Here is a 27,106-nt window from a genome sequence, read left to right as displayed (position 1 = left end):
TTACCTTGTCTCCCTACTAAGAACACCCGATACGTTACAGAACTGTAGAAAGCTTGCCTGCAGAGACGTTTGAAACTAAACATTTTATGGTTAATTGCTGATCATGTTCCGTTATAGTTGCTTCCTGTAACAATATTCAGGCAGTAGAAACTTGTAGCAGCATCGTGATCTCATTCTAAATTAGCTAACGCCGGTGAAAGTTCAAGTTGGTCTAATCTGCACTGTTTTTGTTTCATCGTCTTGTCATTAATCGGAACGTTAAACGTCTCTCCTCAATTATAACATTTCTTCAGCATCAAATACTAACAAATCACACGATGATTTATTCGTAAATTACTTCCAGTACCTCCCCCATCCACGAATCCTGCGTTACTAGAACTCAACTCTGAAATAAGCTGTCGCTTCATCTGCCTTATCTATACTTGTCACTGAGTGCCCTTTCACCACAAATTACAACTTCAAAATGGTTATCCAAGGTCTTACAACGTAATTCTGCATCTTATATTCCACTTGTCCCTTTACATTTTTCTTTTCCTTGTTCCTTCATAATGGTTTTTTAATTTCATGCGCATCTACTACAGTTATGCACTTGTAATTCACATTGTTCTGAGCTGTAAATTACATATATCAATTTTATGAACTGCAAAGTGTCTGGCTCGTTGATGATGGGTGAAGTAGAGTGGATATAAAATGTAGATTGGTAGTCGTTTCTGAAGAAGGGAAATTTCTGTTAGGAAGTCATTTCTGAAGGTATTTGTATGGAGTGTAGCCATGTATGGAAGTGAAACACGGACGATAAACAGTTTAGACAAGAAGAGAACGGAGGCTTTTGAAATGTGGTGCTACAGAAAAACACTGAAGATTAGATGGGTAGATCGCCTAACTGACGTGGAGGCATTGAATAGAACTGGGAAGGCAAGAAATTTGTTGTACAAGTCGACTAAAAGAAGGGATCGGTCGATAGGACACATTCCAAGACATAAAGTAGTATTGGAAGGAAGCGCGAAGTGTAAAGCTCGTACGGAGAGCACCCAAGAGTTGAATACAGTAAGCAGATTCACAAAGATCAGCAGTTTACTACGGATGTTGGGTTGGGTGGTTTGGGGGAGGAAACCAAACGGTGAGGTCATTGGTCTCATCGGATTAGGGAAGGACGAGGAAGGAAGTCGGCCGCGCCCTTTCAAAGGAACCATCCCGGCATTTCTCTGTAGCGATTTAGGGGAATAACGGGAAACCTAAATCAGGATGGCCGGGCGCGGGATTGAACCGTCGTCCTCCTGAATGCGACTTAAATAGGGATGAAGAGGGTTGCACAGATTAGAGTAGCATGGAGAGCTGCATCAAACCAGCGTTCGAAGACCACCACCACAATAACAACAACAACTAAAACAAGAGCAGCAGCAGCTACAGCAACTGCTTCGCAGTAAGAGCAGGCCGATGGGCTGTGGCTAAGGCCATTGTCATCGATGTTTGTCCATACCACACGCAGATTTCTGTAAATAACTCTATACAACTGATGGAATGATTTGTTTACCGTTCTCTGTTATTCATTTCATTTTATTCGTTCACGCACAACACCCTTCTGTTTATGTGCCTTAGGAGTATTTCGTTGTCCATATTAAGCCTTTCCTCAAGTACGGAGCTTGTAATCTACTTAACACGAAGGATGACCGCTGCTCCGTCGTCTCATTAAGTTCTCCGTCCCGTAAGTAGTAATTTAGGAGATATGCTCTATCTCGCTTGTCCAGCGGCGTGCGTGTCTCAGGCCATCCGGCTTGCTACTGCACGCTACTCCAGCCGTTAATTGCCTAAACGTCCAGGGCAATAGCGCCTTGACACGGGCAACCGTCTTCACGCCGTACGCACCCTGCCTTCTGCGGTCACGCGCCCCGCTTTATTTGACTGCTAGGACCCGCAGCATGCTGCTGTTACAACAATTAAGCAAAAGTACGTTTTTACAGCGTTGAATGGATGTGCACACGTCCCAGCATAGTTCTGAAACGCCACAAGCTACTTCGCCTAAACTGGGGACAAATTAGACTTATTACCAGGAGATACTTGCCACCCCTAGCAATCCTACTTCTGGGCGTAACTCTTAGAACAGTTCCCGTATTTGGTACATTTATGACTTCCAATCTGAAAAAAATATGCTGTTGAGCTAACACACCCCCAGCACCCTTAAGAATCGAATGGGAATGGGAAGTGGATTATATGTAAAAGTAGCTGAGAAAAGCTACATTAGTAATTTATGAAAAAAACCATCAGATGTTAGGTATTATCTGATTTATTTGACATTGTTTCGCTCATGAGATGCAAGCAACACGTTGGTACTATGGAAGTGTCGACTCTATAGTTTTCGAAGCTGTTTGGCTCTTCGATGACATTACTTACGATTAGGCCCTGGGGGTAGGGATACTAATGAAGTGGGGATGTGTACACTTTATCGTGGAAGCCTTGGAGTAATTTTAGGCGAAACTGGTGCACTTATGACTCACAACATGCTATATGATTAGGACATCTCTAGCCCACCTTGGGATGGAGGTGGGATTAGGGGAGGGGCAGGAATGGAAGAGCGTGACATTTAAATATGTCTCTGGAACACATGAAGGAATTTCAACCAAACATAGTTCACGTATGGCTTACTATCTCGGAAAAAGCACTGTGCAAGGTAAAACACCCATGGCACTCTCATTTGTGGAAATGGGATTTGGGGTGAAGGTGGGGGTGAAGGTGGAGAAGGTTTGACATATAAGCGTAGTTGTGTAACGCCTGCTCTAATTTTAGCCATATGTGGCACAATACTGTTTGTAGCAAAAATTTACATAAATGAATTTTAAATTCAACACATTAATCTGTCAAAATAGCAAATTATTGTATCTTAGTATCTAGAAAATTAACACTGCTAGGTTCAATCTCAGCAGATTTTACACAGCAGACAGATTCAACTCCTTTTCCTGTAATTTATAGTCAAGCAACTCTGGGTAATCAGCTAGTCTGACAAATGGAGGACTAGCGTCAATGGTACTATGAGGAGTTGGTAGGTACTTGGTCCTCAACGAATAGTCACTAATCACTACTGACCCAATTAGCGGTTTACAAAGTTAAAGAGTTTCCTTATGAAAGCCTCAGCGACATATTTGTTCAAGTTGAATTATAAATGACAAAGAACTGTCTCATCATACGTGGCTGGTTTGGTACACTAAAATTATGAAATAGTTTCCGAAAACAGCTGCGCTCGAAGAAGCAGCGACGTTTAAGACATTAGAGTTACGTGTAATAACAATAATTCCCACATTTTCACTTACTAATGAAGTAAATATGTAGATTTGTAGGTGCATTAGTGTACACCAAACGGAATTTTTGTTTATTATGACGCGCAACGCTGCATCTAAATTCTATGGTTTGTGTTCCCTGAAGTAAAGGGTGTTTAAAAATGAATATTGGGGTTTTAATGATTTATGATATTTATAATATTAAACTTAGAGTTATAAATGATGTGTCAAATGAAAGAGCAACTCAAACAGTTTTACCAAGAACCTTATAAATGGTTCAATGTGAGCACCGTTTGTCACACGACGCACATCAAGTCTATAGCCGAGTTCTTCTCAAACGTTCATTAATACCTCCTTGGTTATTAAAGTTCATACACTGAAAACCCTTTTATGGAGAACACTGTAGATACTAGTGAACTTAAGAAATATGAAATTCGTCACAATGTTATATCAAAATCGCGCTGTTACTGGGGTGATAACTAGAGAACATTTCCTTATTGAAATCTTATCTCCTTATCATAATAGTTACCTTTTTATACCATCGTGTTATCTTACGCTGATCATTGTGAAACGAACAAATGATAAATGAACAATTAACCAGTAACAGTGTAGATTGTGACTTGCCGCATTAAACTAAGCTGTGTAAATACAAGCTGTAAAAACAAATTCCAATTCATTAGAAAGAAAGAAAGTGAAACAGAGGAAAGGGAGAGAAGAAAACAATTACGAAGAAAAAATAAACACCAGCTGAACAAGAAAAAGAAATGAAAAGCGGGGAAAGGAAACGCAATAAAGTGGGCTACTTTCTCCCTCGTTAACTACCGTTATTTGTATTTTAGATCACACATCATTAACTGATTTCATGCCGCCGCAACTACAGGTTTGACTAACCGCAAGAGACTCTTATACAGGTCTATTCTGCGAACTATGTTATCGTTAAAATTGTGGATGTGTCTACATACTCATGTTGTTGTTGTGGTCTTCAGTCCTGAGACTGGTTTGATGCAGCTCTCCATGCTACTCTATCCTGTGCAAGCTTCTTCATCTCCCAGTACCTACTGCAACCTACATCCTTCTGAATCTGCTTAGTGTATTGATCTCTTGGTCTCCCTCTACGATTTTTACCCTCCACGCTGCACTCCAATGCTAAATTTGTGATCCCCTGATGCCTCACAACATGTCCTACCAACCGATCCCTTCTTCTAGTCAAGTTGTGCCACAAACTTCTCTTCTCCCCAATCCTGTTCAATACCTCCTCATTAGTTACGTGATCTACCCACCTTATCTTCAGCATTCTTCTGTAGCACCACATTTCGAAAGCTTCTATTCTCTTGTTCAAACTGGTTATCGTCCATGTTTCACTTCCATACATGGCTACACTCCATACAAATACTTTCAGAAACGACTTCCTGACACTTAAATCTATACTCGATGTTAACAAATTTCTCTTCTTCAGAAACGCTTTCCTTGCCATTGCCAGTCTACATTTTATATCCTCTCTACTTCGACCATCATCAGTTATTTCACTCCCTAAATAGCAAAACTCCTTTACTACTTTAAGTGTCTCATTTCCTAATCTAATCCCCTCAGCATCACCCGATTTAATTTGACTACATTCCATTATCCTCGATTTGTTTTTGTTGATGTTCATCTTATATCCTCCTTTCAAGACACTGTCCATTCCGTTCAACTGCTCTTCCAAGTCCTTTGCTGTCTCTGACAGAATTACAATGTCATCGGCGAACCTCAAAGCTTTTACTTCTTCTCCATGAATTTTAATACCTACTCCGAATTGTTCTTTTGTTTCCTTTACTGCTTGCTCAATATACAGATTGAATAACATCGGGGAGAGGCTACAACCCAGTCTCACTCCTTTCCCAACCACTGCTTCCCTTTCATGCCCCTCGACTCTTATAACTGCCATCTGGTTTCTGTACAAATTGTAAATAGCCTTTCGCTCCCTGTATTTTACCCCTGCCACCTTCAGAATTTGAAAGAGAGTATTCCAGTTAACGTTGTCAAAAGCTTTCTCTAAGTCTACAAATGCTAGAAACGTAGGTTTGCCTTTTCTTAATCTTTCTTCTAAGATAAGTCGTACGGTTAGTATTGCCTCACGTGTTCCAACATTTCTACGGAATCCAAACTGATCTTCCGCGAGGTCCGCTTCTACCAGTTTTTCCAGTCGTCTGTAAAGAATTCGCGTTAGTATTTTGCAGCTGTGACTTATTAAACTGATAGTTCGGTAATTTTCACATCTGTCAACACCTGCTTTCTTTGGTATTGGAATTATTATATTCTTCTTGAAGTCTGTGGGTATTTCGCCTGTCTCATACATCTTGCTCACCAGATGGTAGAGTTTTGTCATGACTGGCTCTCCCAAGGCCATCAGTAGTTCTAATGGAATGTTGTCTACTCCCGGGGCCTTGTTTCGACTCAGGTCTTTCAGTGCTCTTTCAAACTCTTCACGCAGTATCTTATCTCCTATTTCATCTTCATCTACATCCTCTTCCATTTCCATAATACTGTCCTCAAGTACATCGCCCTTGTATAAACCCTCTATATACTCCTTCCACCTTTCTGCCTTCCCTTCTTTGCTTAGAACTGGGTTGCCATCTGAGCTCTTGATATTCATACAAGTGGTTCTCTTCTCTCCAAAGGTCTCTTTAATTTTCCTGTAGGCAGTATCTATCTTACCCCTAGTGAGACAAGCCTCTACATCCTTACATTTGTCCTCTAGCCATCCCTGCTTAGCCATTTTGCACTTTCTGTCGATCTCATTTTTGAGACGTTTGTATTCCCTTTTGCCTGCTTCATTTACTGCATTTTTATATTTTCTCCTTTCATCAATTAAATTCAATATTTCTTCTGTTACCCAAGGATTTCTATTAGCCCTCGTCTTTTTACCTACTTGATCCTCTGCTGCCTTCACTACTTCATCCCTCAGAGCTACCCATTCTTCTTCTACTGTATTTCTTTCCCCCATTCCTGTCAATTGTTCACTTATGCTCTCCCTGAAACTCTCTACAACCTCTCGTTCTTTCAGTTTATCCAGGTCCCATCTCCTTAAATTCCCACCTTTTTGCAGTTTCTTCAGTTTCAATCTGCAGTTCATAACCAATAGATTGTGGTCAGAATCCACATCTGCCCCTGGAAATGTCTTACAATTTAAAACCTGGTTCCTAAATCTCTGTCTTACCATTATATAATCTATATGATACCTATTAGTATCTCCAGGATTCTACCACGTACACAACCTTCTTTTATGATTCTTGAACCAAGTGTTAGCTATGATTAAGTTATGCTCTGTGCAAAATTCTACAAGGCGGCTTCCTCTTCCATTTCTTCCCCCAATCCATATTCACCTACTATGTTTCCTTCTCTCCCTTTTCCTACAGACGAATTCCAGTCACCCATGACTATTAAATTTTCGTCTCCCTTCACTACCTGAATAATTTCTTTTATCTCGTGATACATTTCATCAATTTCTTCATCATCTGCAGAGCTAGTTGGCATATAAACTTGTACTACTGTAGTAGGCATGGGCTTTGTGTCTATCTTGGCCACAATAATGCGTTCACTATGCTGTTTGTAGTAGCTAACCCGCACTATTTTTTTATTCATTATTAAACCTACTCCTGCATTACCCCTATTTGATTTTGTATTTATAACCCTGTAATCACCTGACCAAAAGTCTTGTTCCTCCTGCCACCGAACTTCACTAATTCCCACTATATCTAACTTTAACCTATCCATTTCCCTTTTTAAATTTTCTAACCTACCTGCCCGATTAAGGGATCTGACATTCCACGCTCCGATCCGTAGAATGCCAGTTTTCTTTCTCCTGATAACGACATACTCATATGTTACGGAAATTTTTTCCGGTCTACAAGTACCCGTTCTTACAAAGGAAATACTGCGGGTCTAACTTGTATAATCGAGTAAAAATGACTTTAAAATACGGAGATGTGTTTGTTCTACCACCCATAAAGCTCATTTTCCTATAAAACTTAGCATTTGTATACAATCGATGTTTGAAAGTTTAACAAATCAAATGTCCGTAGAAGCACAGAGATGTGTAAGAGGTAATTATTATGATCAACAGAGTCAGAAATCAGGAACGAGACATTATTTCATGAAAATATAAACATTCCTTGAAAAACATGTCTTAACAGTAGCTGTTTTATAGTATGGATACATTGAAAATGATGTAACACGTCCACATGTTCCCTCTGTCAACCGTGCATACTGTTCCATTCTACTGCGTTTCAATCTCTTTTTTTTGGAACTCCCCACATGTATTAGACATGTTAATATGATTGTTTCAAGCAAATATTTAGCTTTTTGACCAGTGATACCACATACATCATGTGAATTTTATGGCCACAATTGTCTGATACGCGGCAGCATTTCTTCAGTAATTTATGTTTCGGAAGTCCTTGGGCTAGTTAACTTTCAAAGAGTGATAGTAGATAAATTTTCAGTTTTAGCGACAAATGCCCTTGAGGAGTGCTCCATATTTTAATACTAGTATTCCATTTTTTCGCATTTATAGCTGCAGTACTTCCCGTGATAGCGCAGCGGCTATTTCACAGATTGCAAGAAGTGCAAGTGTCTAAAGATATTCACTGCATCTTTGCTACGATCAAGGGCGAACTTTATAATTGAGAGATGATTTTCGCGTTCACTGATTTTCAAGACACTCTAACTATGAAAAAATGATTTTTTTGTTCTGTAGGACTTCTGATTTTTAGAAATACTATTTTTTCTCTAATTCCACACTTTGAAATAGCTCGAGACCATATACGCAATTTCCATGCAATTAGATTTTCGACATGTGTTAGATCAAAACCACACAGAAGCCTCATACCAAAGGCATGAGCATATGGATTGTGGCTTTCAGTTTCATAGAAACATGCAACTAAAACTGTATTCCGTCCGAATAGGCCTTGGAAGGCCCAACGGAACCGACCGAGCGCCGGGTCATCCTCACCCCACAGATGTCACTGGATGCGGATATGGAAGGGCACGTGGTCAGCACACCGCTCTCCCAGCCGTATGTCTGTTTACAAGACCGGAGCCGCTACTTCTCAGTCAAGTAGCTCCTCAATTTGCCTCACAAGGGCTGATTGCACTCCGCTTGCCAACAGCGCTCGACAGACCGACAGACCGGATGGTCACCCATCCATGTGCTAACCCCGCTCGACAGAGCCGTGGGCTGAAATATGCAACTATTTCATTACATTTAACGCCATCGTGTCTAGATGGCTAATTTGATTAAAGCATATGCTCGGTCTAGCACGAAATTTAACTGGTTAGAGAACATTCATTGCATTGCACTTTCTCCTTTTGAACAGAGTTCACTGTACGTCACTGAAGTTAATTATATCCATTGATTGCAGATATTTAATTTAGTGCAGTAAATTCAGTTTACAAAATAGCAGCTTGGCTTAAATATCGGTGAATTCGAAACAATGTGTAAGAGTGATACAGAAACCGCAGTACATTATTAGTGCATCTTTAGTGACATGCCATTTGACGCACTCAGGAGTGAATTGAAAAAGTGACGAAGCCTTTAGAGTCGGAGCACCATCCAAATTGGACTAGGATGACGAAGGAAATCCCACAGTTCATCTTAATTCATTTAAGAAAACGGCGGTAAACAATAATCTGGATGCAATTTGCACCCTGTTCATACCAATTACTTCCCGTAAACTATGCGCCCCATCGCTCGTCGTACTAATACGGTCTTTCACCTACACATTGAGGTTTCTTAAAATTCACTCAGTAAATAAAGGGCGTACGTTTGCTATCCTTCAAACCGATGTGTGTTCATTGATAGGCATGGCAAATAGACGTCCTGTATTTACTGACAAGGGGAGGCCGCCAATTGTGAAATTTAGATTCGATTCATACTGCGCATAATAGAAGCTCATGGCCAGAGGTGTAATGTGGCAAAGCACCAAGAGGCACTTCTCAGCCGTTGTCGAGAAAATCGACAGTTAAAAGAAACCGTTGCGGTGAAATACCTCTCTACGATTAATAATTTTCTACAGCGTCGTGGCGCAGCGGTAAGCGCTCGGGTTCGTAATCCGAACGTCGCCGAATCGAATCTCGCGCGTTGCAACCCTTTTTTTAGTATTTGTTTTTTGTAATTCAAATGTACACACACACAAACACACACACACACACACACACACACATATATATATATATATATATATATATATATATATATATATATATAATTCCCGGCAATCAGTTGCAACAATTATGCATATAATAAGTTGTTGAAAGTCGTTTGTCGTGGAAAAACAGCAAACAAAGTTGCATTTCACAAATGTTATTAATTGTCTTCATAATGTTAACCACGTATAGTTAACGGAAGACGTAGAAACGATATTCCGAAACGAATACGTATAGCGTAAGTCAAACCTTCGAATTAGAATAGAGACCCCACGAACACAAATTTGCTGTGGCAGGTATGAAATATAAATTCCGTTACTCGCTCGTTACACTTGAAGGACAGATGTTGAATGGGCCGAAACGAGCCGCCGCGTAACAGCGTAGTTGCCTCCTATCTCCGAAAGAAGGTAGATGCGGTCCCTAGCGCAACTTATAACATCGTCGAAAATCAGTGCGGAGAGCTTTGGTACACCCTGTTAAACAAACGGAAAAATGGAGGCGGTACAATTGGAGAGCGATCCGCCTTCACCAACATGCACAAGAATTCATTAATAGTATATATATATATATATATATATATATATATATATATATATATATATATATATATAATAAAAAAAGTTGCATGGTGCGAGATTCGATCCGGTGACCTTCGGATTACGAACCCGAGCGCTTACCGCTGCGCCACGACGCTGTAGAAAATCAGTAATCGAAGAGAAGTATTTCACCGCAACGGTTTCTTTTAACTGTCGATTTTCTCGACAACGGCTGAGAAGTGCATCTTGGTGCTTTGCCACACTACACCTCTGGCCATGAGCTTTTATTATGCGCAGTATGAATCGAATCTGAATTTCACAATTGGCGGCCTCCCCTTGTGAGAGTATTCTAAGAAAGGTTAGTACAGCTGCCAAAATAATCGCTTACAAGACTCTTATGCGAGGTATGTTTTATTGCTTAACATCTTCAGCAGGCCATATTGACATAGAAACCCGAAAGAGGCACTTTTCTGTTTTTGGAGGTTGCCCATTCGAACGAGTTGGTATTAAAAAACAACTGGGCTGCCTTTATATGCGGAACAGCTATAGAAAACTTCCCACGAGTGGGGTAGATGAAAAACAACGTTCTCTTTGCAAAATATTGCTGACAGATTTTAAACGGCCACTATTCTCGAAATAGAGTGTAAAACTATCTTGATCGTGTTTCTCGAAGAGGGATCATAAGAAAAAATTATAACAGTGTTCGCCTGCGTACACAGAAACAGTCTTTTTTTCTCTGCGCGAGTGGCAGGTATAACAGGTATGGCGGTATAAATGAAGTTGTAAAGTACCGTGAGCTGTCAACACTCCAATGAGATACGGTGTGTGTATGTATATTTGTAGAACTAAATAAGCGATTCTGTTTTGCAAGGCACTAGGTACCGAAGAGCGCCTTACTGTACCATATATATTGCGCACGAAATGTATAACAGACAAGAAATATAACAATGTTTTTTTTTTCTTTAAAATGTCCACTAGTAAATTCGGTACGTCTTACTTGTTACAGCATAAAAGACTGTCAAGGCCACATAAGAGTAAAAGGAGTTTTACGCAGACAATAGCTGACAAGAACGTAATTGGTATCGCACTGCGTTTCAGCAGTCGTACACAGTCTTCAAACTGGAAACAGCAGACTGTTGGTTGGATAATGGCACCTTGCATTGCCCCAACCCTGTTTTCTGCGCCAAGCAGCACCGTAAGCAATACTAATGTGGCTCCGGTCGTAGTAGCAGTTTTTATTCTGCTTGATAATGGCGCTGTGTGAATGGAATTAGCTGCGTAATTGTTATTCTCTTATGACACGTATGTTAGAAATTGCACGGCTGGTTTTTGTAGCTCAGAAAAATGCCGTTCCACTTTAACCATCGACAAATGAGTTTGTATTTTCCTTGCAGAGCAATGTGAATTGGTCATGTCCGGGATTAGCTCTATTACTGTTTAATGTCCATGCTACGAGAGGCGCAATAGCGTTTCATTGCACGTATTGCCTGTAGATATTATCCAGTGGTTTTCATATAATAGACACCTGTTAATGTGAAGGACGTAATCTTAGACTGTGTTAGGGAAATGGAATGTTGGTGCACTGAGTGAATGTATTCAAGTTTGGAAAACTGCTTGTGGCCAGAACAACCAAATGCAGACGGGTTGCACTGGGATTTGCTTCTTACATGATCATGGCTCTGCAGGAAACCGGACCAGTAATCATTTACCTCTTACTAAAGTGAGACTAGTAGGCAAGAAAGCTTCAATAATGAAATGGCGACAGTGATACACTGATGAGTCAAAACTTTATGACCACTGCCAAGCGCGAAGTTGGATGCCACATGGTGGCGTTGCGGGCATGTGACGCAATTACAAAAGTACGTAAGCGGAGCAGACACGGACGGCGGATCGCTGTAGTGAAAATATGGGCTATAACTGGGGAAATCCATTGAGATAAGCGACTTTGACAAAGGGCAGGTTACTGTTTCGCAGAGTCTGTGAACAGGTACCTCGGAAACGGCAGAAATAGTCGACTGTTCACGTGCTACTGTCGTGAGCATCTACAGAAGGAGATAGAAGAACAGTGAAACCACCACTGAGCTCAAAATGGTTGGATGCCCACGACTCTTCATAGAACGTGAGGTTCGGAGGTTTTACTGCTCTGTAAAGTAGGACAGATGGTGATCTGTGGCATCTATGACGAAAGCGCGAAATGCTGGTGCACGCACAAGTGTTTCGGAGCGCTCCGTTCATCGTACGTTGTTGAACATGGAACTCTGCAGCACCTCCCCTACGTGTTGACCCAACGACATCGTCAATTACGATTTCATTGGACACGAGGCAGTCGGGATTCGACCGCCGAATACCTCCACAAACCTACCAATAAACTGTCAGATCCCTGATACACTGAATCAATGCTGTATTTCGTCCCAAAGACGGAAAAATGTTTTATTTTTATTAAAAATGAAACTCCTCCAGCTGTACTTAAGATTTCATATTTATTTGGCTATTAGTTTCGACGTTGCATCAACGCCATCTTGAGGCCCGTAGACTCTGATGAAATCAATTGTGTGTGGCTGAGTCCGCGATGAGACCAATACGTGCACCACATGGATGGCGGGCAGTCCAAGACAAGCATTCACTGTAATTGAAAAATATTAGTAGCTTTTAACATTATTATCCATGCAAACATGGCTAAGAGCAGAGTGTTTGCTAGCACTATGTTTGCTAGTGTGTGTCATTAATTTTCAACACGTAGTCTAAAGTTGCCGTATGTTCCTCATTGCCGAGGCAGATCGCAAAACAGCGTGACAGGATGAGAGTCATAAGCTTATGAAGTAACTACTTTTCACGCCATTTAGTTCCCCTGCAACAGTTAATACCGCAACGATTTATTCAAGGACTGAGACTCTGCTTGCAACCGTCAAGAAAGGTCACTGCGGTTGCAACACAAGAGCTCGTCAAACGTCTCGGTCGTATTAATTTAAGTGAGTAATGAACAAGTTTCCCAAGCAGCTGCGTTTAACACACACCTCAGGGGAGGCCTATGTAAGATACACATGAGAGAAAGAGGTGATCTCATTACGAATGATATATCAAAGAAACCAAACGTCCGAATAGAACAGATAAAGAATTTAATCTTCTTCTTCTTCTTGTGGCTGTATCCCGCTTCTGTGCGGGACCGTCATGGTTACTGTTTGCTTTGTTTTTAATGTGAAAACATGCGAACAGTTTTTAAATGTCTGCGAATTGTGTAACTAAGACGGGATCTTTTTTTTTTTTTTATTTCTTAGATATTGTTCGTTGCGTTTGGTCTGGGCGGACGTCACAAGACATCCGTTCAAATTGATCGTTGATTTCTTGACTCAGCTTTTTATTACAGAGAGCACGCAGTCCTCTGACCGAACACGCTGAGCTACCGTGCCGGTGACTTGGGTAGCACCCCATATTCTCCTGGCTGGGTGCGGGGAAGTGCCTAAAACCTACATCCAGACTGGCCGGTACACTAGCCCTCGTCGTTAATCCGCCGGGCGGATTCGACTGCCTACTAGAATCCCGAAAGCTGTGTGTTAAACCGAACAACTATCCAAGAGGGTAGACAAACAGTTTAGTATATGGGAATATATGGCTCGAAGTTTCTTTTTGCCATAATATTCATCCTGAGAGGCATCGAAATCTATAGGTTACACCACAAGAACAATTTTTTTCACGTGTATTGTAAAGGGGCTTTCGTCCGCAACTGAGCGCTCAATGTCTGCTGCGCAGAGAACCAGGGTTCAGGTCCTGGTACTGTCAGCGCTTTCCGACTATGGGACGAAGGAACGGGGAGCACGCAGCCTCATGAAGACAATCAAGGAGCTACTTGAGTAGAAGTAGTGGCTCCCAGATCTTCAAAGACGACACCGAGTAGGTGAGCAGTGTGCTGCCGCCCGCACCTCCATTCACGAGTGATTAATTTAATGACGTGCGACGCCTCGCGGCTGGCATTCGGCTGAAGTCGGAAATCGATCACGTGACATCCTTCGCTCACTAATTTTGAGACTCAATTTTGGATTTGTCGTATTTTGTTGTTTCCTCATTCCAACTAGTGGCAACTGCCTTGCCGCAGTGGATACAGCGATTCCGTCAGATAACCGAAGTTAAACGCTGTCGGGTGTGGCCGGCACTTGGTTGGGTGACCATCCGGGCCGCAATGCGCTGTTGCCGATTTTCGGGGTGCACTCAGCCTCGTGACGCCAACTGAGGAGCTACTCGACCGAATAGTAGTGGCTCTGGGCACAGAAAACCATCGTACCGACCGGGAGAGCAGTGTGCTGACCACACGCCCCTCTTATCCACATCCTCAGTGAGGATAACACGGCTGTCGGATGGTCCCGATGGGCCACTTGCGGCCTGAAGACGGAGTGCTTTTTATTCCAACTACCATGTTATGACAATATGCAATTTCCAAGCAACAAAACAATGGAGGTTTATCACAAACTCACCATTCAAGCTATATTTCTAACAGTTACACAGTTAATGACACATCACTGGTGAAAACCATTAGGAAACACATCATCATCATTTTCTTTGAGCCTTTGTCCCACTCCAACGCGGGATCGGCCTTGTTACTATGGATTTGGCTATGTTAGTGTCAGAGTTTGGCCGGATGCCCTTGCTGTCGCCACCCCGTGACCCCTCGTACTGAATTAGTGGAACCTAGCTGCCTGAGTCTAATTGTAAGCCATGAAATAGTGCGGACGTTTTTCAAATGTCTGCGAATCGTGTAACTGAGACGAGGCGTGGGGAACCAGCCCAGTATTCTTCTAGTGGGATGTGGAAAACCGCCTAAAAACCACATCGAGGCTGGTTGGCAAACCGGCCCATATCGTTAATTCGCCGGGAAGATTCGATCCGGGGCCGGCGCGCCTACGCGAGTCCAGAAGCAGCGCATTAGCGCCCTCGCATTAGGAAACACCTGAACAATAACAACTCCACTCTGGTTCCCATATAAGCATTTACGAGCTTTCTTTTCATTAATAAATTTATTATGTGTTAGATACTGTTCTCATTATTTTAGGACTACTACAATATGCTGCATACACCTGCTTACTTTTGACGTTCGCTACAGTCCGATCCAAGAACGGTAGCGGTTCGCGCAGGTGGAGACACGGACGGAGGTTGCATTGTTGCCGGTTCCACGTGACAGTTGCGGTAGTACATACACATGATACGCATTTGAGGGAACCTTGCATCCAGCAAATTAGGTTCAAATGGCTCTGAGCACTATGGGACTCAACTGCTGAGGTCATTAGTCCCCTAGAACTTAGAACTAGTTAAACCTAACTAACCTAAGGACATCACAAACATCCATGCCCGAGGCAGGATTCGAACCTGCGACCGTAGCGGTCTTGCGGTTCCAGACTGCAGCGCCTTTAACCGCACGGCCACTTCGGCCGGCTCCAGCAAATTAGAATTTGGCGCTTACCACCACCATTATCCACGGCAATTCGCAGCAAATGAAATAAAAACTCGCTAAATAACTCGCTATGATCGCGTTTAGTACTCACATTGGCTACGCAATTCACACCAGAGCGCTCTGAGCGCTCGCTGCCTGTAGGAGAATGCTTGACGCAAGTGCGCAGAACAAGTCTAAACTGGGCTGCCGTCGTTTCGTGACTGCAAGTATAATAATGCGACAAATAGAAGTGTGTACCATATTTTCATCTTTAAATTTTTAAATTTTTCTTTCTTAAAATCTTAATATTCTTATTTGAATTTTACTTACTTGTAGTATATTTTTTCGTTCAGTGTTCTGAAGAAGGTAACTAGATGCCTGAAATCAGTAAAGGAATAAAATTCCTTTTTCTTGGATTGCTTATTATACATTTCAACAAATGTTGGAGATGTGACGGTCGCGGTAAAATATATATATATAATGCGCGTTTGTGAGACTGTCACTTTCTTACCCATGTAACAGGAGTATGGGAGTATGTTCTGCAATATTCGGTGTTATTTACATGTAAGAACGTGCTCTTTCAGGAATGAGTTCCTTCAATATTGTGACGGTTTTTTTTTCCGAGTATGTCGCGATTTTTTTGGCTAAGCAGGAACATAAGAGCACAACTGAAAAGATCTGTATTCTTGATGTCACAAATATTTAGCTGCCATCGAATCCGTAAAAACTATTTGGTTAATTCGGTAGTCAGGGTAACAATGATGACACCATACAGCGATCGAGGGCGCCACATGGGACGAAGGCCAGCCGACCACGGTTGTGGCTTTCTCGTTTTAGTGGCTCGTCTACTTACCGTATCCGAATGACGCCACATAGCAGAGGATGAGAGGATGGTCGGTCTCCATTGCTAGATCGACTGGTCCTGATAGAGGAGCTACTTTTAAACAAATAAGGGATAACACTTCGGATCAAGAGAACAGGCAGAACATATTCGTGACACAAAGCATATACATATGCTACATTTCTGAACATCATACAAGCAGAAGCTTAAGTTGCCGTCTATGAACTTTTTTTTCCTCATTGAACTTAGCGTGTGGTGCGCGCCGGTGTTTCACAAAACGACTTCGATTTTCTTCTTTGTGATATGACGGGAGTCGTCTTTCACGACTTCATCGTCACGGCTGCATTCGGCTTGTACCGTGAACGGTCGTGCGGCCATAGCTCATTTAATTAGCAGCCAAGTGGGATCAGATAGTGGAGAATGCGTACATTCCGACGCACAGTCACGACGAGCCATTCCGCGGCGCCATAGAAACGTACATGCACGGCGTACAGTAGTCCCGCGGTAGCAAATGTCACGCAAAAACGTGCCATTCCGTGGCTAATGAAGGCCGAGGAACGGTAAAGCGGTTATTATGCCGGCAAACGTGTATCACGATTACATACTACCTGCCAGCCATCACGTTTCATCACACGGGGCTCTGCAACAGATTTATGACTTCCTGCCCTGCAATGGAACATTGGCAATCGATCTAACAGTGGGGTTTTCTGTCACCTCGAAGCGGATAGGGAAGAATTCGCGGAGCTCTTAATGCTGTTTGCAAGAGTTACGTGCCTTCTGAAAGATGTAGATAATACAAGAATATACATATAGTAACACTTCCGACGCATTTTGTTTGTAGCCATTTATTACAGTTATTAATCTACGAATTAACAGCCGCTTTAGATGTCACTGGAAGAGATTTCCATCTGTACTGTGCCTCTTGCTTATTTTCTTACATAAAATTCATAGTTTCTCTATTATTTTTGATTCTCAGAGAATAGTAGAAAACCAGTTTAAAAATATGTAAGGGAAGCATAGTAAGGAAATTATTGTTAATGAGTTTGAAGGCCGCATTTATCGCAGTCATCAAATTAACTCCTTTTATCAGAACCTTTTATTTTCGAGTTCACAGAAATAATAAATTAAAAGTATGAAAGAAATTGTGATGAAACATTGATTGTCATTTTTAAATGGGCATTACTTGTTTAACGCGTGTCTCGCTGCTACGTAGACCTCTCTCGTTCGCGTTAAATCACATAGGAGTCATAAAAACGTGCCAGGCGTTGAGGATAATTAAACGTGAAACTGAGTTGTACTGTCTTTTTTAGTATTTCTGTGTCACTTGTTTGGAACCGCAAATTAAATCGTAAACTATGTGTACTAGTTGACGGAGGCTCTCATAACTGCTAGCTAGTAAAACTTCTACACGTAGCGCTAAAAATTCAAAGCGTGGTTGTTTTATTACACTTTTACTGAACTTATTCTGCGAACCTACTGGCAATAATGGAACCTGACATTTTAATAAACACGGATATCTCACATTAGGTTCTTTCCTGCAATTAACCTGCTAAAAAACCGAGACGTTGTTATATTGATGAAAATAGTTATTGATAAACCGAAGTGCACGTACAGTGTCTGCAAATAACGTAATGTATTCAGTCAAGCAGATCTACAATGGTCAAGATAAATTTGTACGTTTGATATATCTCGAAGCGTTTGTCGATGAAGATGTTAAATTTTCCGATTTCTGGTAGTTTTTAAATCCTTTCATAGATGACTGGCAAGCAAGCATTTATAATCACTGATAAAAAAATTTAACTATGCTATTTACCGCTGGACACACATTTTCTTCATGACTATTTGATGCTCCTAGTAAATAATTTATTAACGACACTAACTGTATTATGATTAGTACATGTATCGGGTTACGCAAATGTCATTAGTGCAGGTATATGCACATAATTCGTTCAACTAGTACTTGCACCAAGAAATGAGTTTCTTAACTATAGAAAGAAGAATTCGTACGTTGGAGGAATATTACTCAAATCTCTCGATTTACGACACTTGGGAGAACTGGGGTTATTTAAAGTATTATTGTAACGCTTTTATAAATGCGTTAGGGGTACCAAAGATTTACTGAGATATAACCTTGTGCCCAGACCACCGCTTCTCTATGTCTTTAGCGATGTGCTTCAAGAAATGTAAAAAGAACTCACTTTGGAGGCAAAAAATCTGAATGGCGGTTTACCTGAATGACGGTTACTTGTAAGGTATTAGAACGAATGTTCATTGTACATCGCGTCCACTATCTTAACCATTCCAGTGAAACACTTTAACTCATGATAACTAATTTCATAACATTTCTTTTATTTGACAAAGCTTCAGACTTACCAGTGGTAGAGTAGAGCGGAAATCTGCAACTTACTTATTTCCCTTACTTATTTCCCTGCCTTCTGTATGTATGTAAGTGCATAAGACTTAACGTAAAACGGCTGGAAGTAGTACATGCGGAAGTAAACGTTCTGGAATTCGTTGCTCGCTCTTTGCGGCCGTATCAGAGACCTTGCATTCTTGATTCTACCTTCAGATGTAAACACAACTGCGGCACTGACATTGCTTTCTTTTCCTGTGTGTTGCAGCCGTCACGGTGCGCTACCTCACCAAGCGATACATCGGGGAGTACAGTTCCAACAGCGGTAAGTACCACGCAGTGTATTGGCCTTCATTCAGTGGGAAGCTGTCATTCCCTGTTTCTGACAGCTGCTGTGGTTATTTCCGATGATCTTACACAGCTTTCTGTAAATAACCAGTAGTGTACGCTACTCACTCACGAAAACTTCAAGTCACACAGAAGAATGACATACACTATAGGATCAAAAGTAGCCGGACACATGGCTGAAAATGACTTACAGGTTTGTGGCGCCCTCCTGCGCTAATGCCGGAATTCAATATGGTGTTGGCCCACCCCTAGCTTTGACGACAGCTTCCACTCTCGCGGGCATACGTTCAGTCAGGTGCTGGAAGGTTTCTTGGGGGAATGACAACCCATTCTGACCATCATCAGTAACAACACTGTGGAAGTTGCAGCAATATAAGGATTGGGAATTTCACGGGAGAAGAAAGAAATGGAGGAAACATATACCCATTTATCTTCCAGATACAAGAATCTCTCTCTCTCTCTCTCTCTCTCTCTCTCTCTCTCTCTGTGCCCGCATCTCGTGGTCGTGCGGTAGCGTTCTCGCTTCCCACGCCCGGGTTCCCGGGTTCGATTCCCGGCGGGGTCAGGGATTTTCTCTGCCTCGTGATGGCTGGGTGTTGTGTGCTGTCCTTAGGTTAGTTAGGTTTAAGTAGTTCTAAGTTCTAGGGGACTGATGACCACAGCAGTTGAGTCCCATAGTGCTCAGAGCCATTTTCTCTCTCTCTCTCTCTCTCTCTCTCTCTCTCCCTCTCCCTCTCTCTCTCTCTCTCATATATTGTTATATGTTTCGCTGAGACCCACACATGTTGCAGAATGGAGAGCCGTTGAAAGAGGCTATTCAAAATTTGAAATACTACTTGTTTCTATGCGACACTAATTACATTCATAATGTTAGCGATTAATTAATCTGATAAACGATCCCATTTAAAGATATCTGTGTGAAATTAGATGCTGCCATACGTGCTGAAAAGTTGACTATATAAGGAAATTCATCATTGTGTCAGTCATTAAGTGTTCTTCATTCGCTGAGCTGTTTTAATGTAACCTGCTCAGCTTTTCCATCCACAAGAGACAAAATATGAAGTAAAGAATTTCTATAAAAAAGTAGGTAATTGTAAATGTGCGAACGAACATAAACACTGAAATATGCGTTCGAAATCGAGAGAAATATGCAACTAAGACCTGTGTTCGAAATCGAAATAAATATGCTACTAAGACCTTCTTTCAAAATCGACGAAGTTCAACGGTATTGAAGCGTATCATGTAGATACATTTTTCTGAAGCGTATTGAGAAACTGGTCAGGCATAAAGTTCTTCAGTCTTTTTCACAGAGACGGGATTTCTCTGGGTATAAAATTCTTATGCTCTGTAGCGTAGTATCTGTGATCTATTATGAACATCTGTGAGAAGATAGAAGTGCATAAAGGACCTACTCTGAAGAGCTCAAGAAGTTTGTATACCGGCCTAATATCGTGTAGGGCCCCCGCGAGCACGCAGAACTGAAGCAACACAACGTGGCATGAATTCAAACTCATGTCTGAAGTAGTCCTGGTGGGAAATGACTCCGTGAATCCTGCAGGGGTGTCCATAAACCCGAAAGAGTATGAGGGGGTGGAGATCTCTTCAAACAGCACGTTGCAAGACATCCCAGAATGCTCAATAATGTTCATGTCTGGGGAATTTGGTGGCTAGCGGAAGTGTTTAAACTCAGAAGATTGTTCCTCGAGCCACTCTGTAGCAATTCAGAACGTGTGTGGCGTCGCATTGTCCTCCTACAATTGCCCAAGTCCGTCGGAGTGCACAATGGACATGAATGGATGCAGGTGATCAGACAGGATGCTTACGTACGTGTTACCTGTCAGAGTCGTATCTAGACATAGTAGGGGTCCCATATCATTCCAACTGCGCATGTCTCACACCATTACACAGCCTCCACCAGCTTGAACATCCTTCATGAGGTTGTCTTCATACCCGTACACGTCCATCCGCTTGATACAATTTGAAACGAGACTCGTCTGACCAGGTAACAAAAAAAAATTGTTCAAATGGTTCTGAGCACTATGGGACTCAACTTCTGAGGTCATTAGTCCCCTAGAACTTAGAACTAATTAAACCTAACTAACCTAAGGACATCACACACGTCCATCCCTCAGGCAGGATTCGAACCTGCGACCGTAGCGGTCTCGTGGTTCCAGACTGCAGCGCCTAGAACCGCACGGCCACTTCGGCCGGCTACCAGGTAACAAGTTTCCAGTCATCAACAGTCCAGTGCCGGTGTTTACGGGCCCAGGTGAGGCGTAAAGCTTTGTGTCGTGCAGTCATAAAGGGTACACGAGTGAACCTTACGCTGCGTAGGCCCTTATCGATGATGTTTCGTTGAATGGTTCGCACGCTGACACGTATTGATGGCCCAGCATTCAAATCTGCAGCAATTTGCAGGAGGGCTGCGGTTTTGTCACGTCATCGTTGGTCCCGTTATTGCAGGATCTTTTCCCGGCCGCAGCGATGTCGGAGATTTGATGTTTTACCGGATTCCTGATATTCACGGCACATTCCTGAACCGGTCGTACGGGAAAATCCCCACTTAATCGTTATCCTCGGAGTTGATGTGTCCCATCGCACGTACGCCGACTACAAAACCACATTCAAACAAACTTAAATCTTGATAACCCGCAATTTTAGCAGCAGTAACCGATCTAATAAGTGCGCCAGAGACTTGTCTTATATACAGGGTCGTCCATTGATCGTGACCGGGCCAAATATCTCACGAAATAAGCGTCAAACGAAAAAACTACAAAGAAAGAAACTTGTCTAGCTTGAAGGGGGTAACCAGATGGCGCTATTGTTGGCCTGCTAGATGGCGCTGCCATAGGTCAAACGGATACCACTGCGTTTTTTAAATGGGAACCCCCAGTTTTTATTACATATTCGTGTAGTACGTAAAGAAATATGAATGTTTTTGTTGGACAACTTTTTTCGCTTTGTGATGGATGGCGCTGTAATAGTCATAAATATATGGCTCAAAATTTTAGACGAACAGTTGGTAACAGGTAGGTTTTTTAAATTAACATACATACAGAACGTATGTATGTTTGAACATTTTATTTCGGTTGTTCCAATGTGATACATGTATCTTAGTGGACTTATCATTTCTGAGAACGCATGCTGTTACAGCGTGATTACCTGTAAATACCACATTAATGCAATAAATGCTCAAAATGATGTCCGTCAACCTCCATGCATTTGGCAATACTTGTAACTACATTCCTCTAAACAGCGAGTAGTTCGCCTTCCGTAATGTTCGCACATGCATTGACAATGCGCTGACGCATGATGTCAGGCGTTGTCGGTGGATCACGATAACAAATATCCTTGAACTTTCCCCACAGAAAGAAATCCGGGGACGTCAGATCCGGTGAACGTGCGGGCCATGGTATGGTGCTTTGACGACCAATCCACCTGCCATGAAATATGCTATTCAATACCGCTTCGGCCGTGCGGTTAAAGGCGCTTCAGTCTGGAACCGCGTGACCGCTCCGGTCGCAGGTTCGAATCCTGCCTCGGGCATGGATGTGTGTGATGTCGTTAGGTTAGTTAGGTTTAAGTAGTTCTAAGTTCTAGGGGACTGATGACCTCAGATGTTAAGTCCCATAGTGCTCAGAGCCATTTGAACCAATACCGCTTCAACCGCACGCGAGCTATGTGCCGGACATCCATCATGTTGGAAGTACATCGGCATTCTGTTATGCAGTGAAACATCTTGTAGTAACATCGGTAGAACATTACGTAGGAAATCAGCATACATTGCACCATTTAGATTGCCATCGATAAAATGGGGGTCAATTATCCTTCCTCCCATAATGCCGCACCATACATTAACCTGCCAATGTCGCTGATGTTCCACTTTTCGCAGCCATCGTGGATTTTCCGTTGCCCAATAGTGCATATAATGTCTTTACGTTACCGCTGTTGGTGAATGACGCTGCGCCGCTAAATACAACGCGTGCAAAAAATCTGTCATCGTCCCGTAATTTCCCTTGTGCCCAGTGGCAGAACTTTACACGACGTTCAAAGCCGTCGCCATGCAATTCCTGGTGCATAGAAACAGGGTACGGGTGCAATCGATGTTGATGTAGCATTCTCAACACCGACGTTGTTGAGATTCCCGATTCTCGCGCAGTTTGTCTGCTACTGATGTGCGGATTATCTGCGACAGCAGTTAAAACACCTACTTGGGCATCATCATTTGTTGCACGTCGTGGTCGACGTTTCACATTTTGCTGAACACTTCCTGTTTCATTATTCATTTAAACTCTGTCAGGTGGTGGTAACACTATCTCACACAAGTACGCTTCACCTCCGGGTTCTTCACTGATCACATAACATCTGCTTTAGTTTACTCTCCTTACATACCATACCATTCATGGTAACAGCACTAATGCACTTTGGTGGCAGATAGTGTGTACGTGTACAGAGTTACATTGACATTCGACAACTTTCTTGTCAGACAATGTCATTTTGCTGCATAGGTAGCAGACTTCCTTCATCTTCGTGATTACCAATCCTAATGTTTACTTTCTCACTGTTCTTTTTTCTGCTACTTCTCATTACTTTCGTGTTACTACGATTTACTCTCTCCACGGTTATTATTCCCTCTTGGTTCTTGAGCATACTTTATATCACCCGTCTTTCCCGAAGCTTCCCCCTATTTTTCTTAGAATTTCGAACATCTTGCACCATTTAACATTTTCTAACGCCTTTCCACGTCGTCAAATACTATTAACGTGCCTTGGTTTTTCTTTAATCTTGGTTCATTTATCAACCATAATGTCAGAATTGCCTCTCTGGTGCCTTTACCGTTCCTAAAGCCAAACAGGTCGTCATCTAAAACTTCCCCAATTCTCTTTCCAATTCTTCTGTTTATTATTTCTGTCAGAAACCTGGATAAATGGAATGTTAAGCTGATTGTACGATAATTCTCGCACTTGTCAGCTCTTGCAGTCTTTGGAATGGTGTGCATAATGTTTTTTCGAAAGTCTGGAGGTATATCGCCAGCCTCGTACATTCTACACACTAATTGGAATAGTACTTTTGCTGCCACTTCCACTAATCAACATATTCTGGCGGAATGATATTTTTTCCTTTTGCCATATCTGATTTTATGTGTTCCAGAGCTCTTTTAAATTCTGATTCTAATACTGGATCTCTTGTCTCTCCTATATCGTCTCCTGTTTGTTCTTTTACACGTCATCAGGCAAGACCTCTTACTGATAGAGACCTTCAGTGTATTTTTTTCACATATCCTCTCTATCCTCGTGTGTAACAGTGGATTACACTATTAATGTTGTTTACCTCGATAGGTGAGTGGTCAGCGTGACCGAATGCTATGCCAAGGGGCCCTGGTTCGATTCCCGGCTGGGTCGGAGATTTTCTCCGCTCACGGACTGGGTGTTGTGTTGTCTTCATCATCATTTCATCCTCATCGACACGTAAGTCGCCGACGTGGCGTCGCCTAAAAAATGACTTTCCCCAGGCGACCGTTCCACCCGACGGGAGGCCCTAGCCACACGACATTTCATTTACTCTTAATGTTATCGCCCTTGCTTTTAGTTTCAGTGAAGGTTGTTCTGACTTCCCTGTATGCTGAGTCAGTCCTTCCAAGAAACGTTTCGTTTCCGATTTCTTCAGATTTTTTATGCAGCCTATTCGGCTTAGCTTCCCCGCACTACCTATTTATTTCATTCCATCGTGACTTGTATTTATTTATTCCTGAATTTCGTTAAACATTTTTGTACTTCCTTCTTTCATCGATCAACTTAAGTATTTGTTCTGCTACCCATGGTTTCTTAGCATTTACCTTCTTTAAACCTACGTTTTTCTTTCAAAATTCTGTGATCGCTCTTTTTAGAAATGCCCATTCCTCTTGAACTGAACTGCCTCCTGATCTATTCCTTACCGCAATAGCCATAGCCTAAGAGAAATTCAAGCGTATCTATTCGTTCTTTAGTAGTTTCGTATCCCACTGTTTTGCGCATTGGTTCTTCCTGACTAGTCTGTTTAACTTCAGCCTACTCATCGTGACTACTATATTGTGATCTGAGTCTATATCTCTTCCTGGGTACACCTTACAGTCCAGTATCTGATTTGAGAATATTTGTTGACCATGATGTATTCTAACTGAAGCCTTCCCGTATCTCCATGCCTTTTCCAAGTACACGTCCCCATCTTGTGATTATTGAACAGAGTACTCGCTACTACCAACTAAATTCTTGCAGAACTCAAGTAAACTTCCTCCCATTCCTAATACAAAGCCCATATTCTCCTGTACCGCTTTCCTCTACTCCTTCCTCTACATCCGTATTCCAATCCTCCAAGACAATTAGATTTTCATCTCCCTTTATGTACCGTATTACCCTTCCAGTATCGTCATACACTTTCTCTATTCTTCAGCTAGCGACTTCGGCTTGTATACTTGAACTGTCGTTGTCGCTGTTGGTGTGTTGTCGATTCTGATGAGAATAAAATGTTCTGAATCAAATTAGAGGAAAACAGACAACTTGACAAAAAGGGATCAGTTGATAAGACACGTCGTGAAAAATCAGAGATTTCAGTTTGGTATTGCAATGGGTTGTGGGAGGTAAAAATTGTAGAGGAAGACCGACGCTTGAATGCAATAAGCAGGTTCAAATGGCTGTAGGTGTCAGTAGCTGTGTAGAGATGAAGTGGGGTTGAGCAACATAGACTAGGGTGGAGAACTGCAGCAAAGCAGTCTTCGCACTGAAGACCACAACAACACGATTTATGAAACTTCCTGGCAGATTAAAACTGTGTGCCCGACCGAGACTCGAACTCGGGACTTTTGCCTTTGGCGGGCAAGTGCTCAACCATCTGAGCTACCGAAGCACGACTCACGCCCGGTGCTCACAGCTTTACTTCTGCCAGTATCTCGTCTCCTACCTTCCCAACTTTACAGAAGCTCGCCTGCGAACCTTGCAGAACTAGCACAGTTTTAATCTGCCAGGAAGTTTCATATCAGCGCACACTCCGTCGCAGAGTGAAAATCTCATTCTGGAAACATCCCCCAGGCTGTGGCTAAGCCATGTCTCCGCAATATCCTTTCTTTCAGGAGTGCTAGTTCTGCAAGGTTCGCAGGAGAGCTTCTGTAAAGTTTGGAAGGTAGGAGACGAGACAGAAGTAAAGCTGTAAGGAGGGGCCGTGAGTCGTGCTGGGGTAGCTCAGTTGGTAGAGCACTTGCTCGCGAAAAGCATAGGTCCCGAGTTCGAGTCTCGGTCGGGCACACAGTTTTAATCTGCCAGGAAGTTTCATATCAGCGCACACTCCGCTGCAGAGTGAAAATCTCATTCTGGAAACACGATTTATATATATTGAACTGGGGACCTAGAAACGAAGAAAAGCTTTGTCCCCACTGTAGCCCTGAGTGGTACACAACCCCACAACAGGCTACAGCAGCCCCGAACCCAGGGTTACTGTGCGGTTCGGCCCCCAGTGGACCCCCACCCTCCTTGCCCCTCTCTCCGGAACGTCTTACACCAGACGAGTGTAACCCTAATGTTTGCGTGGTAGAGTAATTATGGTGTAGGCGTAGGTGAAGACAGTGTTTGCGCAGCAATCGCCGACATAGGTGGAATAAGGGGAACCAGCCTGCATTCGCCGAGGCAGATGGAAAACCGCCTTAAACACCATCGACGGGCTGGCTGGCACGCCGAACCTCGACAGTAATCCGCCGGGCGGATTCGTGCCGGGGACCGGCACGCCTTCCCGCTCGGGAAGCAGCGCGTTAGACCGCCCGGCTAGCCGGGGACGATACTCAAATAGATTACGCCTCATTTAAATCCGTGAATACCATTTTGGTTTGGTTGTCTTATGTGGATTTTGATTATTAGAACATCTATGTGTACGAACAACTGAAGATACGATTGTGTAATAATGTGATATAAATTCCTCAAATAAAAGCCATCTGAGTGGAAATTTACCCAATATACGATTAACAAAATACAGGTGAGAGCCCTACCAAATGGATCTGCGCGATGTATTCCTTATACATTATTTTCTTTTTACCTTAATGAGTGTTCATGTCTGCTTCTAACATTTTCTGCCATGTTATTCCAAACGTTAATGGTTAGCTGCTCCAGAGGTGAAGGGCATCAAAGCAAC

General features: G+C 42.5%; 1 protein-coding gene across 2 annotated transcripts in view; it reads left to right on the top strand.

The window, feature by feature from the left end:
- LOC126244856 (ras-related and estrogen-regulated growth inhibitor-like) overlaps positions 1-27,106 on the top strand; it is a 619,627-nt gene that overhangs the window by 323,559 nt on the left and 268,962 nt on the right. For both annotated transcript variants that reach the window (XM_049948271.1, XM_049948270.1), the window contains exon 3: positions 18,873-18,929. In XM_049948271.1, coding sequence (XP_049804228.1) covers positions 18,873-18,929 — 57 coding nt within the window. The remainder of the gene's footprint in view (positions 1-18,872; positions 18,930-27,106) is intronic.

Source organism: Schistocerca nitens, chromosome 1 (assembly GCF_023898315.1).
Source record: "Schistocerca nitens isolate TAMUIC-IGC-003100 chromosome 1, iqSchNite1.1, whole genome shotgun sequence".
Classification (NCBI taxonomy): domain Eukaryota; kingdom Metazoa; phylum Arthropoda; class Insecta; order Orthoptera; family Acrididae; genus Schistocerca; species Schistocerca nitens.
This window is presented reverse-complemented; position numbering and strand designations above follow the sequence as displayed.